This window comes from Bos indicus, chromosome 4 (genome assembly GCF_029378745.1).
Source record: "Bos indicus isolate NIAB-ARS_2022 breed Sahiwal x Tharparkar chromosome 4, NIAB-ARS_B.indTharparkar_mat_pri_1.0, whole genome shotgun sequence".
Taxonomy (NCBI): domain Eukaryota; kingdom Metazoa; phylum Chordata; class Mammalia; order Artiodactyla; family Bovidae; genus Bos; species Bos indicus.
Genome location: NC_091763.1, coordinates 43,915,182 through 43,932,834, shown reverse-complemented (window position 1 = coordinate 43,932,834; position 17,653 = coordinate 43,915,182). Strand labels below are relative to the sequence as shown.

The following is a 17,653-nucleotide window of genomic DNA, read 5'->3' as shown; positions in this document are numbered from 1 at the left end:
TTGGACAATAAATTGTATGGTCACCCTATCTATAGCAGATATTCCTAAAACAGAAGGCTCCAATTTGAGAGGTGGCTCATGAAGGATGAAAACTTTCATCTCATAATGTAACTCTTGTTTTGATTAGAACAAGATACATAGTAAGATGTGTAAGACACTTCAAATGCATCTGATATTAGGAGACGGGTACACTAAAATTTGCTGTAGAGTTAAAGTCTCTGATTCCTTTTGTTGGGAATACTTAGTAAAAAAGGACATTGGCAAGAAACTGTTATATAAAGAAGATGCCATGATGGACATGGAAGAGGTTCATTTGATTTTAAAAAAAAGCAAACTACAGTTTCAGAGTTTTTAGTTGACACAGTTCATCGGGTCACAAAGAGACAGACACAACTGAGTGACTAACTTTTTAGTTGATTATAGTATCTAGAAAGATGTTTGTTTGTTATTTGTTTTCTAAAATTATCTAAGATGTAGGCAAGGGTGAAAATCATTCTTGTCTTCTGGCCCAGAATTAACACAGCCTAGCTATATAAAAATGAGGTACTTTCTGAAGCTATAAACTAATTCAAGACAATGTTTTATATAATAATTGCACATCTCTATTCACAATCATAACTAAATACAACCTAGTTAGTTAGTTAAGTTGCTCAGTCGTGTCCGACTCTGCGATCCCATGGACCACTAGGCTCCTCCATCCATGGGATTCTCCAGGCAAGAATACTGGAGTGGGTTGCCATTTCCTTCTCCAGGGGATCTTCCTGACCCAGGGATCAAACCCAGGTCTCCCACAATGCAGGCAGACGCTTTAACCTCTGAGCCACAAGGGAAGCCCCCAAATACAACCTAAAGCTGTGCTAACTCTGGATCATCCCTTTTAATGACTTCACTGGTCCATGTCACCAGCAAGAACCGAGTATATCCCTGGAGGCTCTGCCTGCCCTTTTTTGGGTCCATTTGGTTAGGCAGTGATATAGGGGTTGTGTACCCTAATGGAGTAGGCATTCTGTGTTGACAGAGGATGGTGGAGCAATGAATGATTAAAGTTCGTTTCAGGACCTGTTTAAAAATAGTAGGTAGCAATATATGTCTCCAAGAAGTTTAGGACATAAGACTTACTTTGTGGTTTCCCCTCCCCCAAAATCTGCATATTACAAATCTAGTGGTAGTGATGCCTTAAAAAAAAACATCTTATTTGATCTTCATTTTCTTGAAACATCTGTTTCTTTGCAGCAGCATTTGAACTATGTTGAAATGCTGCTGTATACGACTGACTTTTTTAGTAACTGGAGATGGACTTTTTTATATATAATTTTCTCATTGAATGTGGCTTTTCCTTCTTAAATATAGAAGATATAATACCTATTTTATTATTTAGCAAAATTAGCATTGTTTTAAAAATTCAAAAGCCCAATAAAAAAGTTTATCTGAAACATGAGGAAGGAAAATTATTTTTCCCTTAAAGTTAATGAAGCTTTTTTTCCTCTTGGCAGAATGAAGTTAACACTGAAAATATGATCAGCTCCACAGATCATGACAAACAAGATTCTCCCCCTCCAAAACCACCAAGGACCCGCAGGTATTGTATGTCATGTTTTGTTTGAAAGGATACTTACCTTTTACTTACTGTTACTAAAACAACAAAAATCTGAATATTACTAAGTTTTTTTTTTTTAATAACTTCTCTTATCATTCTTTTGTTTAGAATGTAGCATATGTATGGCAGTTGATCTTCTAATGGTATAATATAAAAAATTATTTTCAATTTAGATAAATTTTCAGTAGTATACCAGAACAGTGAGCATAATCATGAATTGATTATACTTCATCTTTTGATACAGTACAACTAAAATTTTAGCTATTCTAAAGATTTATTTCAGTTTTCTAATAACAATAAAACTGTCAAATTATTTGCATGTGATCTTACTTTCATACCAAGTGCTCATTTATAATAGATAAAAATATATATTCCTGTTACCCCTTTTCTCTCCTGTTTCTTTCAGGTTAGTGCTAGGTCAGGTAGATGGTAGTTTGGAAAGAATATAGGTAGTCAAAATGATTTTGTTACAAATCCTTTTCAGATGCTTACAAGCTTTGAAGTTGTAAGTCACTTAATTTATTTGATTTTTTGTTTTCTGTTTGTTTGGTTGGTTCGTTGGTTTCTTTTTACGTATTTTCCTGAGGAGTAAATGAAATGAAATATATGAAAATGCTACGTATAGGACATGGAACATACTTGGTTTTCACCAAATGTTGGTTTTCTCTTTACAGTGTGGAGTTAAGATTGAGATACTGAATTAAAAGGAGGCACAGTGGAAGATTTGTAATAATGTTGGGATGACTTTACTGTGTCTTATCCCAAGCATAGATCTGCCTAAACAGCTAGACCTTCCTCAAAGTAGAACTTCTTTGTATAGGATTCACCAATTTTTTTCCCCTTAAAACTTTGATAGTAGTTGACTAAAGTTGGGTGAGGCAACTATGATTGTGTCTTGGCATTGAGTTACTGTACTTTATGAGATCCTTCTTTACAAAAGTAAAAGCTTACAATAAGAAAAGATGTAATAGTTATATATTATAGTCTCTAGAATTCCTTTGCATGCTTCTATAAGGAAGATCAGGAAGCCTATACAGATGGTTTTAGGCATCAGTGTTTAAATGCTCAGGCTGTCAACTGCCCACTAGCACTTCTCAGCAGTTCTTGTTTGATTTTCATTTTCGTATTTGCTGTGGAAAGTAGCCAGTTTAAACCTATATAGATTGTGAGTTCTCTAACTTTTTTGTCTCCCATATCAGTTCTTTAGAGTCCTAAAGACACTATAATGACCTTAAAGGAAATTAATAAACATTGTTTTGCTACAGTAAAATCTTTTCATTTGGATTTTGAGATTGAGCCAAGGTAGAGGTCCTCAAAGTGTGCACTGATATTTGTGATTTATATGGTCATCTACCTCCACCAACAAATAATGGTAGCCTCTTCCTAATTTTGAAGGAGAAAAAAATGAGTAGAGTGTTCTGAATTTTAAACCCTTCTTACATACCTTTTTTAAAACTTTGACTCCTGTTTTTTTTTCAACAAATGAAAAGGTAATTTTTAAAAGTACTAAATGAATGTTAACAGAAAAATGTTCATTCAGCTTATGTCAGGGTTTTATTTGGGGATATATACTCAAATTTTTATGTGTGTGTGTGTGATTTTGTATAACACACTTAGGTCATCTTCTTTCTTATTCATGCAGTAGAGTAAATTGGCAGAATTCCATTGTGTTCCACAAAGAATACTTTGTTAACTGAAAATAAAATCCAAATAGCATAAGACTGATTAAAAAAAACCAGTATATTTTGTTTTTTAGTATGGCTGCAGTAAGCAAGTTAATCTATTGTGTAGATTATATTGGAGTTATTGGAGAAGAAGGCCTGTTTGTTGTATTAGATTTAGTCAGTCATATGATTCTGGTTTATAAATATTTAAATTGTAGATTTAAAATGAACAGAGCCAGGAATTATCAGACATTTGATAAAAGATTCTAACATGAAAGACATATCCAATAAGCAGGGAAAAAGGGGACATGGATGAAATAGAGATAACACACAATGGGGGGAGGGGCCTGTCTATTTTCTCAGTGCTTAATACTACAAGCATGAAATCAGAACCAGAGAGCCAGATCATAATAAAGAAGATACTCTTGGAAATTAAAAATAATAGCATAAGTTTTTAAAATTTAATTTTAATTAAGGAAGGCTCGAAGATAAGGAAATTTCCCAAGAAAATGAACAAAAAGAGAAAATGTGGAGAAAAGATATTAGAGAATCAAACTAGGAAGTATGTCACATAGTAATAGTAGTAACAATAACTAAACCTAGCCATAGTCTGGAAGGAGACTGGAAGAGAATAAATTAGCAAAGTAAGTCCCTAGTATTAACATAAATATTTATACAGAAAGTTCTCAATATAATGGATTAAAAACTGTAATATATTGGATTTTAAAAAGTTAACACATGAGATTGTGGGCTTCCCTGGTGGCTCAGATGGTAAAGAATCCACCTGCAATACAGGAGACCTGGGTTTGATCCCTGAGTTGGGAAGATCCCCTGGAGGCCTGGGGAATCTGCATGGACAGAGGAGCCTGGGGGCCTGCAGTCCATTGGATTGCAGAGTCAGACACAACTGAGCAATTTAGCATGCATGAGATTATAGAACATCAAAGGTTTTTTTTAAAAAAAGAGAGAACCTGAAAGCTCCAAGAGGGAGAAAACACAGCTCACATTCAAAGGAACAGGAATCATAATTCTGATATAAAATTCTAAAGGAAAGTTATATCTAGTCTAGAATTATATTCCTTTTCCAAAAGTCAGTAACCTTGAAAATATAATAATTATGTAGGCCTCGGGAAATTTGTTTCCTGTTTATAGTTTTTAAGAAGCAATTGGAGGGTATAACCCACTAAATCAAGTGTGTGTACCTAGAAAAAGGAAGATGGGATCTGGGAAACAGGATCGTCTGCTCTGCGGTGGCCTCAGGGGCCAGTGGTCCAAACTGAAGTGGGAAGCTCAAGGTTTCTAAGAGGGATGTCTGTGGTATTGATGGTTATATGGCCAGTTACTGGCCTCTCTTGGTGGTTATTGACCAGTTGAGAGGAGGTGTTCAAATCTGCAGGAAATTTTGAAGGACTGAATTACTGATAATATATAGGAAACCCAAGGCAATTATTAGGGGAAAACAAGAGTTATGTAAGAAAAAATAGGAAATGATGCTGTCATTGCTATGAATGATAGCTTTAGTCATAAGACTGAACTAGTCAAACATTAGTAGTCTTAGGAAGATGGAGAAGACATTTACATAGCTGGAAGACAGTAAAGTATGTGTGAAATAGAAAGATCCAGAATAAGTTTGTGCATTTTATAAATATTTTGAAATATGGATGTAAATCTTATAAAGAGCAGTTTTAAAAAAGTTGAAACTTTAGGGAGGGAGAAATGGAGAGAATAGCATGTAATACACTACCGTATGTAAACTGGATACCAGTGGGGATTTGCTGTATGACTCAGGGAACTTAAACTGGGGCTCTGTGACAACCTAGAGGGGTGGCATGGAGTGAGAGGTGGGAGGGAAATTCAAGAGGGAGGGGACATATGTATACCTATGGGTGATTCATGTTGATGTATGGCAGAAACTAACACAATATTGTAAAGTGGTTATCCTTCAATTAAATTTTTTTTTTTTAAGTTGAAAAAAAAAGAAAGTTGAAACTTGATGTTTCAGGGTAACTGGAGGGCCGGGAGGGGACCGCTGGTTTTTTATTAAAATTCTTAATATTATTTGACTTCTTGAAACAATGTTCATATATTACTATCTTGTTAAATATTTGATTTTCTTAATTGGGCAAATTTTAATTTTTTATTCATAACCACAGACTTTATTTGCTGACTTTTAACATAAGAGGCTAAGCTACATAACTTACCTATCAACTTATTTTTTAAAAGGATGAACATTCTTATAATACCTTTTTTTTCATGTCTTCCAGTTGCCTTGTAGAAGGGGATGCTAAGGAAGAAATACTGCAGCCTCCAGAACCTCACCCAGTGCCCCCCATCTTGACACCTTCTCCCCCTTCAGCTTTTCCAACAGTCACTACAGTGTGGCAGGACAATGACAGATACCATCCAAAGCCAGTGTTGCACATGGTTTCATCAGAGCAACCTTCAACAGACCTCAACAGAAACTATAGTAAATCAATGGAACTTACAGGGAAAAATGAATCGACTATTGACCAGATAGATAAAAAATTGGAGCGAAATTTAAGTTTTGAGATTAAGAAGGTTCCTCTTCAAGAAGGACCAAGAAGTTTTGATGGGAACACACTCTTAAATAGGGGACATGCAATTAAAATTAAATCTGCTTCGGCTTCGCCGTGTACAGTTGATAAAATCTCGAAGTCACAGGAATTGAGTTCAAGAGATCTAAAAGTTGATGATATTTCCCAGAATTCTTGTGTGGACTGCAATGCAACACAGTCAAATAAAGATCCGATTATTCTACCAGAAGCATCACAGAAGAATTCAGACACACCTCCAAGGCCAGACCACTTACCTCTTGATGGAAAAGGACATTTAACGTGGTCATTTCATGGACCTGAGAACACTCTACCCATGCCTGATTCATCTGAAGGCAAATCCTCAGATATCCACTGTCAAACAATGAAAACTGTGAGTTCAACACCAAGCCCCACAATACAAGTTGAAACCCATGATCTTGCAGATCATCATGACAGTTCCCCTCTATTCAGAGCACCCCTCAGTTTTACTAATCCTCTTCACTCTGATGACTCTGACTCAGATGAAAGGAACTCTGATGGTTCTGTGACCAAGAATAAAACCAGTATTTCAACAGCAAGTGCCACTGTTTCTGCTGCCACTAGTAGCATTTCTACAAGGAAAGTATTACCAATGTCCATTGCTAGACATGATATAGCGGGAACAATACATTCAGGTGCTGAAAAAGGTAATAATAATAGTATCTACACTTAAAAATTTTACTCTGTGCCAGTCAGTCACTGTTCTAAGCAGTTTTGTTATATTAATTCATTATGTTTTATTCCACATATTACTCCGGAACATACAGCAAAATTCAATTATTTTTTGATGCTAATTTTTTTTTTTTTAAGTAAGCCTTTACTGTTGGCTTTCCTGGTGGCTCAGTGGTAAAGAATCGGCCTGTCAGTTCAGGAGACATGGGCTCAATCCTTGGGTCAGGAAGATCTCTTGGAGAAGGAAATAGCATCCCACTCTAGTATTCTTGCCTGGGAAATCCCATGGACAGAGGAACCTGGTGGGCTACAGTCCATGGGGTCACAAAAGAGTCAAACATGACTTAGCAACTGAACAGTAAACAACAGTTTTTATTGTTACCTTAGTTTGATCACATTGCATTACCAGACTTTGTGTTTCCAAAATATTTCAAAATTGTTGTAACTGTAAACTTTCTCTTCTTACATCTTACAATTCTTAGTATAAATGGGTCAAAGTTTCTATGATTGAATAGTTGGGGAAATAATTCAGAGAAGGTAGAATTACTTAAAGTGACACTGACATATTGGCTATTTAATTTCACCCATGTATGTACAGAGAGTAAGGGGTTCCCAGTTGGCTCAGGGGTAAAGAATCAGCCTACCAGTGCAGGAAATGAGGGTTCTATCCCTGGGTTGAGAAGATCCTCAGGAGAAAGAAGTGGCAACCCACTCCAGTATTCTTGCATGGAAAATTCCATCGACAGAGGAGTGGGCTACAGTCTGCAGAGTTGGACATGACTTAGTAACTAAACAACAAAAACATAACATATCTATTTCATTATCTTTTATGATCTTTTAACTACTGCTACTGCTAAGTCACTTCAGTCGTGTCCGACTCTGTGCAACCCCATAGATGGCAGCCCACCAGGCTCCCCCGTCCCTGGGATTCTCCAGGCAAGAACACTGGAGTGGGGTGCCATTTCCTTCTCCAGTGCATGAAAGTGAAAAGTGAAAGGGAAGTCGCTCAGTCGTGTCCGACTCTTAGCGACCCCATGGACTGCAGCCTACCAGGCTCCTCCACCCATGGGATTTTCCAGGCAAGAGTACTGGAGTGGGGTGCCATTGCCTTCTCCACTTTTAACTACAACATACCTTTTTAAAATTGTTCTTAGTAAAGACTCCTTTCAACAATGAGTTTAACCAAGGAGCAATATTGCAACTGCTTAACAGAATATGGGAAGTTTAATTCAGTCAGTAAAAAATGGGATACTTCCATATCTAGTCATCAGTGCTACTACTGTTGAATTAATGACTCTTTAAGCAATCTAAGCATCTCAAGATAACATATGCCCTAAGTTCCACGATGTATTATTGGGTCTTGAAACTCCTCTTTAATCTGATAAAAATTACCATGATTGCTATCTTAAACAGACCATAAAGTTGAGAGCAAATATATAAACACAAAAGCTATTTACTGATAGATTATCAATGGTCTTTTACTTGTCCATGAACTTTGGTAGTGACACATACAGACTGCTGTTTATTATGTCCAGGCAAAATTAGTACTGTGAACATGAAAGATGACTTTTTCTAATTCTGACCTGATAAGTTCACCCATACTGTGGTTCCTGTTTTCCTCATCTCAAACATTCTTTATCATTTTCTTTATTTGGGGGATGTATATGATAGAGTAGATGAGAGTCTAAGCTAGTTTCTTAAATTTACAAAGAACTAAGCTAGTTCTTGATTCTCCTGCATTTTATTTGAGGGATCTTTAGAAGATACTGGTTGCCATAATAAATAAAAGTTTGGCATAATTTAAAATTGTCAATATTTTTTCCCTCAACTTCAGGATTTGAAAAATAACTGCTAGGTTATAGCTACACAAGAAAATACATAGACAAGAAATTGTCATTTTGTTTGTTTTAGAGTTATCAGGCAGTACAGTGTGACCAAAACTATGCTTAAATGACTTTGGCATTAAAGAGTTTCCTGTAGAACATTCTGTGTTGCAACATAACTACAGGCAGTTCTTTTTTTGTTTGTTTTGACCACACTGTACTGGGATTGTAGTTCCCTAATCAGGGCTCGAACTTATATACCCTGCAGTGGAAGTGTGGATTCTTAACCACTGGATTGCCGGGGAAGTCCCTCAAGCAGTCCTAAATCTTAATGTTACTCATTCTTTACCTTGTAGATGAACCATTGGCACCAGGATTAGATTATTGTTAGCTTGTTTGTTTTAAAATTTGTTATGGAATAATTTTGATGCCTGAAACAACCTTTTGCCTAAGTTATTGCCTGAAGACAAATTCCTGGCTATGAATTCTGATTTTAATATTGACTCAGGCCTCCTGAAAGATTTCTCAAACATGGCTACACTAGGCTCCCATAAAGTGTATTATTTACAAAAGCCTATGAAAATGTGCATCTCTGGTTAGCTAACATTTGAAACAGAATTTTATTACACAGAAAAAGCAGTTCAAAGATCCAGGGAGAAACATGCAATTGAGAAGCCAAGTATACAGTTAGAAAATAAAGTCTTAAAAATGAGGACTGTTACAACAGAAGAGGTATAGAGTTTCCAAAAGATACTTGATACTTGATGTAAACAACCAGACTACTTCCTCATTTGTTCACTTAATTAAGAAATGACACCACAATGCCAAGATTGTGCATTCCTTCCTTCCAGTACCTATCTCTTCACTGTGAGCTGTTAGTAACAAAGGGGCAAGGGGAAATAGGATTAATACTCCAGACTATTACTGCCAGGCAAGGTGGATAATTCTTTTACTTGCTTTAACTTTACATGCAAGAAAGACTTACAATACTGATGTTTTATATATATATATAAAATACTGGACTGGAACTTTTCTCAGGAGAATCCAGGGGGCTGTATTTTCTTTGGCTTCAGTTAAATAAAGGTAGGAAGGACCAGAGTAATCATACCTGGCCTCATGCATGTTGAGAATTGAAAAGGCTTTTCTTGATTTTCACTGTCTTTTTAATGCATGTCCTGTCAAATGTAAAACAGCAAAGTATCATAGAACAGTTGTTAATATTTTAAGGGTTAGGGATACACAGAAATGTATCTTCAAAGTATGGTCATATGCACTGTTCACAAGATTTTAGGCACTGAATAAATGAACATTCAAATTTTTTTTTTCATGTGAATCATTTTACTGGACCCTTTTTAAAAATTATTTTTAATTGGAGGATAATTGCTTATCAATATTATGTTAGTTTCTACATCAACATGGATCAGCCATAGGTATACATAAGTCCCCTCTCTTGCCCTAAAATTTATTTATTTTTTCTAAAATTTATAATGGTTATATTTTGTGTATTAGAAAAATAACTAGCACTATCAATCTATTTTAGTCATGAATATTTATTTAAAACATGACTGAAGTACATCATTAAGTTGAAAATGAGTGGGATTTAAATACATATTTACATGGTCCACACCGTATGGCAAAACTCATAAAAGGAGTTAAGCAGTTGATTATAGTTTGGGAAACACTGACTTCAAATGACAAAGCTTCCCTTTGTGGACTCAAAGGATCATCAGCAAGCCCAGTAGAAAAGGCACGTGCTTGCTGGCTTCTCTGTTGGAGATGCCTTCAAACTCAGAGGACAGTGTGGTTGATGCCTAGAGGGTGTCAGGAGAATCATTGACATTTCCTCTGTGCAACAATGATGGAGCTTTTTTGCTCAGTAAGCCTCCTAATTCTTTTTGATAATGAGTCTAGTGATAAGGATATCTTGTTTATTTTTTGCACTTTTAAAGACTGGTTCTCTTAGATACGAGTGACAGTGATCTTTAAGAATGTCAAAAAAGTTCTCATTTTGTTTAGATAACAAGTTCATTTTTAAATGAGTTAACATTTCTAACAAGTTCATAATTTGTCTAAATTTTATGTATTTAATATAGATGTTGATGTTAGTGAAGATTCTCCTCCTCCCCTACCTGAAAGAACTCCTGAATCATTTGTACTAGCAAATGAACACAGTGAGTGTATCTTCTGATTTTACATATTTTATACTCTAATAATAAGCCCTGAAAAACATGGCTAATTATAATCTGTTGCTCTTGAGCTGCATAATTAAATTCAAAAACAGGTTTGAATTTATACTGATAAGTGTTTTTAATACTTTATATGAAAAATACCTTAAAATGGTGTTTTTATTTACTAAGACTGCTAATAAAATGGTTGCATTTATGTCAAATACTATAATTCAGTTAAATGTAATTATAACTATAATTTGTCTTTCATTCAATAAAAATAGCACTTACATATTAAAAGACATACATTTAAATTCTGTTGTTGGCAGCGTCACTCAGGTGATGTTGAGTGACACTTAAGTCCACAAGAATATCAATGAAAAGTGGGAGGAAGTGATCACATACATATTTCTCCTCCTCATCCTGAAAAAGAGTACAGAAACAGCTTTACTATATTTGCAGTGTCTTGTGCTCAGTGGAGGTGCTCACTACCAATCTTATCTGTTGCATTTTACCAGTATTTTTTAATTTTAACTGATTTTAGGAATTTTTAAAAAATAGTGAAGCTGTAAACTTCACTAATACTAAATAAATAAATCTGTCATACCTGTAACCTGTAGATTACAATGTGCTTATATAAGCTCTGATAATGGAATTTTTAAATTTTAAGGAAGAAAAAATTGAAGGAATATTCTTCAGTTAATAAAAACTGGGAAAAAATTTAGTGGAAGTGATCATTGCTAAATATCTGTAGTATCTATTTTTAAATATTACCTGAATGCAAGAAATTTCAAGAATTAAAGATGTTAATTTTAATTGTAAGATTTTGTTTTTCTCAGGTACATCTGTAAGAGCTGAGTGGAGTGAACTTCAAAATCAGGAACAATCTGAACAAAAAAACCCTGAAGTGAGTCTTTTGGGGATTAGAACAGCTATAGCTCAGTATTTTTGTTCTTTTATTAATTGATCTTAACAGTTTATTATAATAACTGTTACCTTAAGACTATTAAATATAATTTTTGATAACTGTATCTTATGCTATGATTTCAGATAAAAAGCCTGTATAAAATGCCAGATCAGAAATTTTTTTAAAGAACATGATAATCATTTCAGAGTATTATTTTCCAAGCTGCTTTTGAAATTTGTAAATTATGCCTTGTTTAAAACCATTTTGGAGGTATGAACAGAACAGGAGTTACTATTTTCAGGGTCATAGTACATCCTAGATTTTGTTCTTTCTATTATAAAATCAGGTATATAGTCTCTCCCTTTGTTTCTTCTGGTTATGGGAGTTTTCCTTTCACATTCAGGAAATGTTTTGGTAGCTCAATATTTTAGCAACGGGAATGCTATTTTTGTCAACATTAATATTTTGCATATTTTCCTCATATTTGAATATCTCCAAAATTGGAGCTTATCTTAAAATTGGTTAAAAAAATTGTAATATACTTCAACTGGTGCATAAAGTATTGGTAACATAATAATAAAGATATGTCTTACAGTCAGTAATATAATTTGATGAATATAGTAGAGGCTTGGCAAAATGCACTTGTATGGATATTATCTCATCAGTAAATGCTGCAAGTTCACTTTTCATCCAGAACGAAAAATGAATATCCTTGTCTTTTTATTCCCAATATAAAAACACCACGTTAAAATTTTTTAACTCTTAATTGAAAACACCATTGTTTTCTTTTCCTTTGATACTGAGAGTCTTGATAGATCTTGATTTATTGGTATATATACTCATAACACCACATTTTCTATACTTTGTGCATGAAAGGGATATACTATAATAGTTTTTGAATGTCTTCCTTATAGGGCTTGATAACCTCTGGAAGTGAAACATGTGGTAAGTTGGATTGTGTTCTTTTCTGCTATAAATTATATAGATTAAGTTACATAAAATAGCATGTCTCATGGTATACACATTTAGTTATTTGTTTTTGGTGTTTTTGTTGTTATTATTTGGTTATTTCTCCATGTGAAAAAATATGTAGGATGACTTTTCTGAAACCTGAATTATGTAGTGTAATTCTTTTAAATTTATTATTGTATCAGGTATTATTATGGGTCAGGAGCATAACAGCATTTATTATCAGTCATTAATGGCTGATAGGAAGGAAATCATTTTTAGAATATTTTCTTATATTTTATTTCTGTTATTTATAAAAATACCTAGAATCTAGATGTGACAGTGATTTGAATAAATGCCCAAAATTAGCCTAGATGATTGAATTGGGTTGTTTTTTGGAAATTTTCTTTTTAGGACTTTCACATTTGTGAAGGCCTGTAAGATTATGTTAGCTCAACCCAGTGTTATAATGCCAAGTTAGAAAATGTTTGCATTGCATTACTTTTACTATCATAATAAAATAGGTCAAGTTATTGTTCATTCCTTTCAAGGAGTAACCATGTGAGCGGCTCACCAAACATCCTAGCCTGTACAATTCCCTCAATTTATCTATCATCTCTGCCCTAACCTCTCTTCTGCCTCAGCTGCTGTTACCCTGAATCTGTGCCTAATGGGGCTCATTCCATCACATAAACTCTTTATTAATCTCTATTTACTTTTCTGAGGCAACATATAAGGAAAAAGAGCAGAAGTTTTAGGGTCAAGCCTACCGAGACTGGAATCTTATTTTTGCCATTTTACTTATGATGGGGTTTTGGGAAGTGACCTAATCTTTCTAGGCCTCAATTTTCTTCTCTGTGAAATGCAGATAATAATAGTAACCTACTCTAGAGGAGGTTATGATTGTCATGAAGGTTTAATTAAATTAAATCATATATACACAGTGCCCAGCACATGGTGGGCATTGAAGTGGTAGCGGTGCTGTTATTATTATCTGTATTATATTACTACTGCTAGATCCCTGGGTCTTTTATTTTCTTTGTATCTGTTAACTCCTTTCTGGTTTCTCTTTCTCCTCTACTCAGTCTAGATACTATCATCCATCACTTTAATCACACACATAGTTATCCTTAACTTTCTTGTCCCTGACTCCCTTGCCATTTTATTTTATCCCTCAAGATTACTCAATACTGCTGGGGGACATTGTTCAGTTTTATAGATTGAGCATACCATTCTGGAATTGATCCACAATTGAGCCCTCAGCATTTATTTTTTTCTAAAATCATGAATCCCACTAACTCTTACTTCATCTAACCTTTTACTTCATTCAGAAAATTGAGGCTTTTAATCTAAATCATCATTTCCCATGGGACGGCAACCATGAATACATGACCACCACTAGTGTCATCTACATGCTTCTCTTCTCTGTGCCTGTACTTACCACACTGCTATAATAATTAATGTTCTTGTCTGTTTTCTCCTACTACACCAAGGGTTGGCAAACTGTATCCCATAGGCCTAATTCTGCTCTTGGCTTGTTTTCTTATTCTGCCCTTGAGCTGAATAAATGGTTTTTACATTTTAAAGAGTTGTTTAAACATAAAAACAAAGAAACACAACATTGTAAATCACCTATACTCCAGTAAAATTAAAAAATAAAATAAATTTTATTATTTTTTAAACCAAAATTAACTTTAGAAAATAAAAATCAATGAAGAATATGGGACAGAGACCATATGTGGCTTACAAAGCCTAAAATATTTATAGTCTAGCCATATATAGAAAAAGTCTGTCAGCCTCTTTCTAGACTATGAGTACCTGATGACAAGGATAGTCTGTCATTTGACTTGTATTCCAAGTTTCTAGAAAAGCTCCTTACAGGGGTACAGAGAATGTGATGAAGGTGGTGAGTGGTGAAAGAATGAATCATAGTGGTTGATTTCTTTTGTTACTAGTCTTATGCACTGGCAGTTAAATAAGTAAACCATAATTTAAACAATGCTAAACCTTAAAAGAATTACTACTTTTTTAGGTGCAAATATTAACTCCATTAATAAACTATGAACTTATTTGCTATTGATTTCCACAGTAAGGCATTTCAGTTGAAGTTAAAGTAAGAGTATAAGAAGTCTCACATAGCAGAAGTACTCGCTGCAGATTTCTAGGTGCCTGTAAGCACACCTAACATGGTTTCCTGTGTTCATTACCCTTGCATTTGCCTGAGCCTCTAAAATTATGATGCTCAAGAGAAAACTGCTCTTTTAACGATTTGCCCACATTAAAAGCAATTAGAGGAATTTTTTACATATTATACTACAAATGACTGTGATTAATAATGGCTTTGGTTTGCATGGCTTTGGTTTGCATTTTAGATCATCCAGCACAAGGTATTCATACAGAGACCTGTACAGAATGTCCACCTACTGTTAGTAACAAGAAAGATCAGCTATCAGAAGGTCCAACAGAAGCCACAGAGATTGGTAATTTGTTTACAAAATAATTTTTAAACTATAATTGTGTAGTTAATGCTGGCAAGAATGAAAAACAATTATTTGCCATATCTCCAGAATTTCCTTAAGGCAAAGTTTATCAAACTTTGTGCTATGATTTCTTCAGGTTTTTAAACGATACTTGGTAAGGATAAAACATATACCATCAAAGTTGCTTGGAATTAATTGTAAAATAAATTTATCCTGTTTCATACTGAGATTAAAAACTAAAATATAAAATGCAGCATGTAAACAAATTTTACTTTTGTGTTGAAAAGACTAAAATATCCTAAATGTTTCTCTTACATTTTTATAGAATTGATTTTATTTTTATAAAAGAAGCAGTTATTTTCTCAACTATACAGAAGAAATTAAGAGTTGGTTTATGTTTGTAGATATTTGTTTAAATGCTAAATTCCCATATGGAAATTTATTTGTTCCAGAAAAGAAGAATGTCTACAGATACAGTTTAGTAGTGTAAAAGTATTTCTGAACTCTAGCCAACTATTGTGGTATTTTGATTATAGGTTTTGGTAATCGCTGTGGAAAACCCAAAGGACCAAGAGATCCACCTTCAGAATGGACATGATTCAGGGAACTAAAAGACACTTTAAATTATACTGGAAAATTCAAGTGCCACTGAAAGCCAGATTTATAGTATTCCATCTTAAAAATGTGGGACTAGCAGCAGTGTAGATTGTTACCTTAGTGATTTTTTTCTTTTTTTTTTTTCTGGGACCATCTACCTGCCTTATATAACACTTAGGAAAAGTATTACGTTTGGTTTATTTTGTAACTTCAAGTATTATTGCCTTAATGTCTCTTAACCCTGTTACACGCTGCTTGTAGACATGTTAATATAGTAATACTTTTTATGATAAATTGAGTTTAAGGACTACTCTTTTTTGCTAATGTTTTATCATGTATGCATTATTTTGTATATGTACAGGGCAAGTAGGTATATAATTTGATAAAGTTGCAGTTATAAAATATTATTAACAGAAGATGTAAGAAATTTCTGCATGGTCTAAATCTTTGTGTACCTTATTTGTAAATTATTTGCCCTGAAGTTTTAGAAAATAGTTTCTGATTTTTAAAATTGCTGGATTCATGCAGCCAGCTTTACAGGTTATCAGAGATCAAAGATTGTAATAATAATACATTTTGTAAATTGTAAGCAAAAAGTTATTTTTATATTATATACTGTCTAATTGTCCATCCTAATTGTCTTTGTTTTCATCTAGTCATGGAGATTCAGTAAGTGCCTTGGAACAATATTGAATTCTCTTAGCTTGTGTGTGTTACTTTAATATTTGAACTCAACTGGGATTAGAAGACTATCAAACTATATGTATGTTTCAGGATATTTGACCTGCCATTAAAAAAACAAAAACAATTTTACAGTGCCTATTTGTTCTGGTTTTTCATTCCTCATTTTTAGAAAATTAGACTTTATATCCACCTTCCTGCCAGCTCAATCTTATCTTTAAGTCATGTTGTGAATGGGGTTTAATCTCTTGATTAAAGAATAGGGAACACCTTCTGCAGCAACATGGCTGTGCAGTTCTAAATATTTATCTCAGCCTTATCATTATTGCCTACTGGGATCCAGGAAAGCTCCAAACAAAGGTGCGGTTGGATAAAGGGAACTGGTTTCTTCCCATCCTGCACTGCAGCAGAGGTCCTGTCCATAAGTACCAAGTTTGAATTTTGACATCGTGGATTGAAGTTGATAAACATCTGTACTTTCCCTCTGCATACAAAAGAGGGAAGAAATTACAAGACTAAGGTGAGATAAAGTAATCATGTATGAATAGAAGAAGGATCATTGTGGAAGAGAAAATACTACTATAATTTCATGTCAAAAATTTTTCAAAGTTCAATAGTCTTAGAATTTCACATTTTGCTCATATATTTGGTAAAAAAAATTGTGAATCCAGTGGACCTTTGATATTCACAAGAAACACACACCTCTATAGCATGTCATTTTCTTAATAAAATTTAAACTGAAATAAAGTTTAACTGAAAAAAATACTTAAGTCTCCACTTTATGACTTGTATAATATGGCACTGAAATCGTTTGTAAGGACTTCTTTTGGGAAGGAGTTGCTTTGGAACACCTTCATTGAAGTATACATGTATTCAGAGGGTGCAGAAAGTATGCTAACCATCACAAAGTACACACTCCTATGAGTGTGACCACCCTCAAGCAGTAGAATAGACTAGTCACTGAGAAGCTTCCCTCTGGCCGTGTAAGATTTGTTCATTATGTGCAGCAGTTCCTTTATTCATTTTTCTTTGCTAGAGTTTTGTATTGTGTGAATATAGCACAGTTTGTCTGTTCTGCTACTAACAGACATTTGTGTTGTTTTCAGCTTCGGAAAATTATAAAAATTTTGTTGTTACAAATACTTTTAATGTGTTTTGGTGTACTTCTATATATGCATCTATTGGGTATATAATTCAGGAGTGCAGTTTTTATAGAGTATGCATATATATTCAGCTCTGTAGATACGGCCAGTTTTCAAAATTGGTTGTTCTGATTGTTACGTATTTCTCTCCTGACTAATGAGGTTGAGTACATTCTTAGGTGCTTAGGACCATATGGCTGTTCACTTTTGTGAAGGACCTGTTCAAGTCTCAAAAAGATACTGTTTGGCATATCTACTAAAGCTGAGTACACACATATTCTATCATCTGACAACTCTGTACCTGTTTTTCTCATAGTTATTTGTCTTTCATATTCATTTGTTGGAATTATTTATATATTCCACATTTTAGTCCTTGTGGGTTT

General features: G+C 34.1%; 1 protein-coding gene across 3 annotated transcripts in view; it reads left to right on the top strand.

The window, feature by feature from the left end:
* PTPN12 (protein tyrosine phosphatase non-receptor type 12) overlaps nt 1–16,265 on the top strand; it is a 91,314-nt gene extending 75,049 nt beyond the window's left edge. For all 3 annotated transcript variants that reach the window (XM_019958618.2, XM_070787230.1, XM_070787229.1), the window contains 7 exons: nt 1,494–1,579; nt 5,526–6,502; nt 10,444–10,521; nt 11,355–11,422; nt 12,337–12,367; nt 14,743–14,850; nt 15,387–16,265. In XM_019958618.2, the coding sequence (XP_019814177.2) occupies nt 1,494–1,579; nt 5,526–6,502; nt 10,444–10,521; nt 11,355–11,422; nt 12,337–12,367; nt 14,743–14,850; nt 15,387–15,448 (1,410 nt within the window). In that variant the 3' untranslated portion in view covers nt 15,449–16,265. The remainder of the gene's footprint in view (nt 1–1,493; nt 1,580–5,525; nt 6,503–10,443; nt 10,522–11,354; nt 11,423–12,336; nt 12,368–14,742; nt 14,851–15,386) is intronic.
* Nucleotides 16,266–17,653: the final 1,388 nt, after the last annotated feature.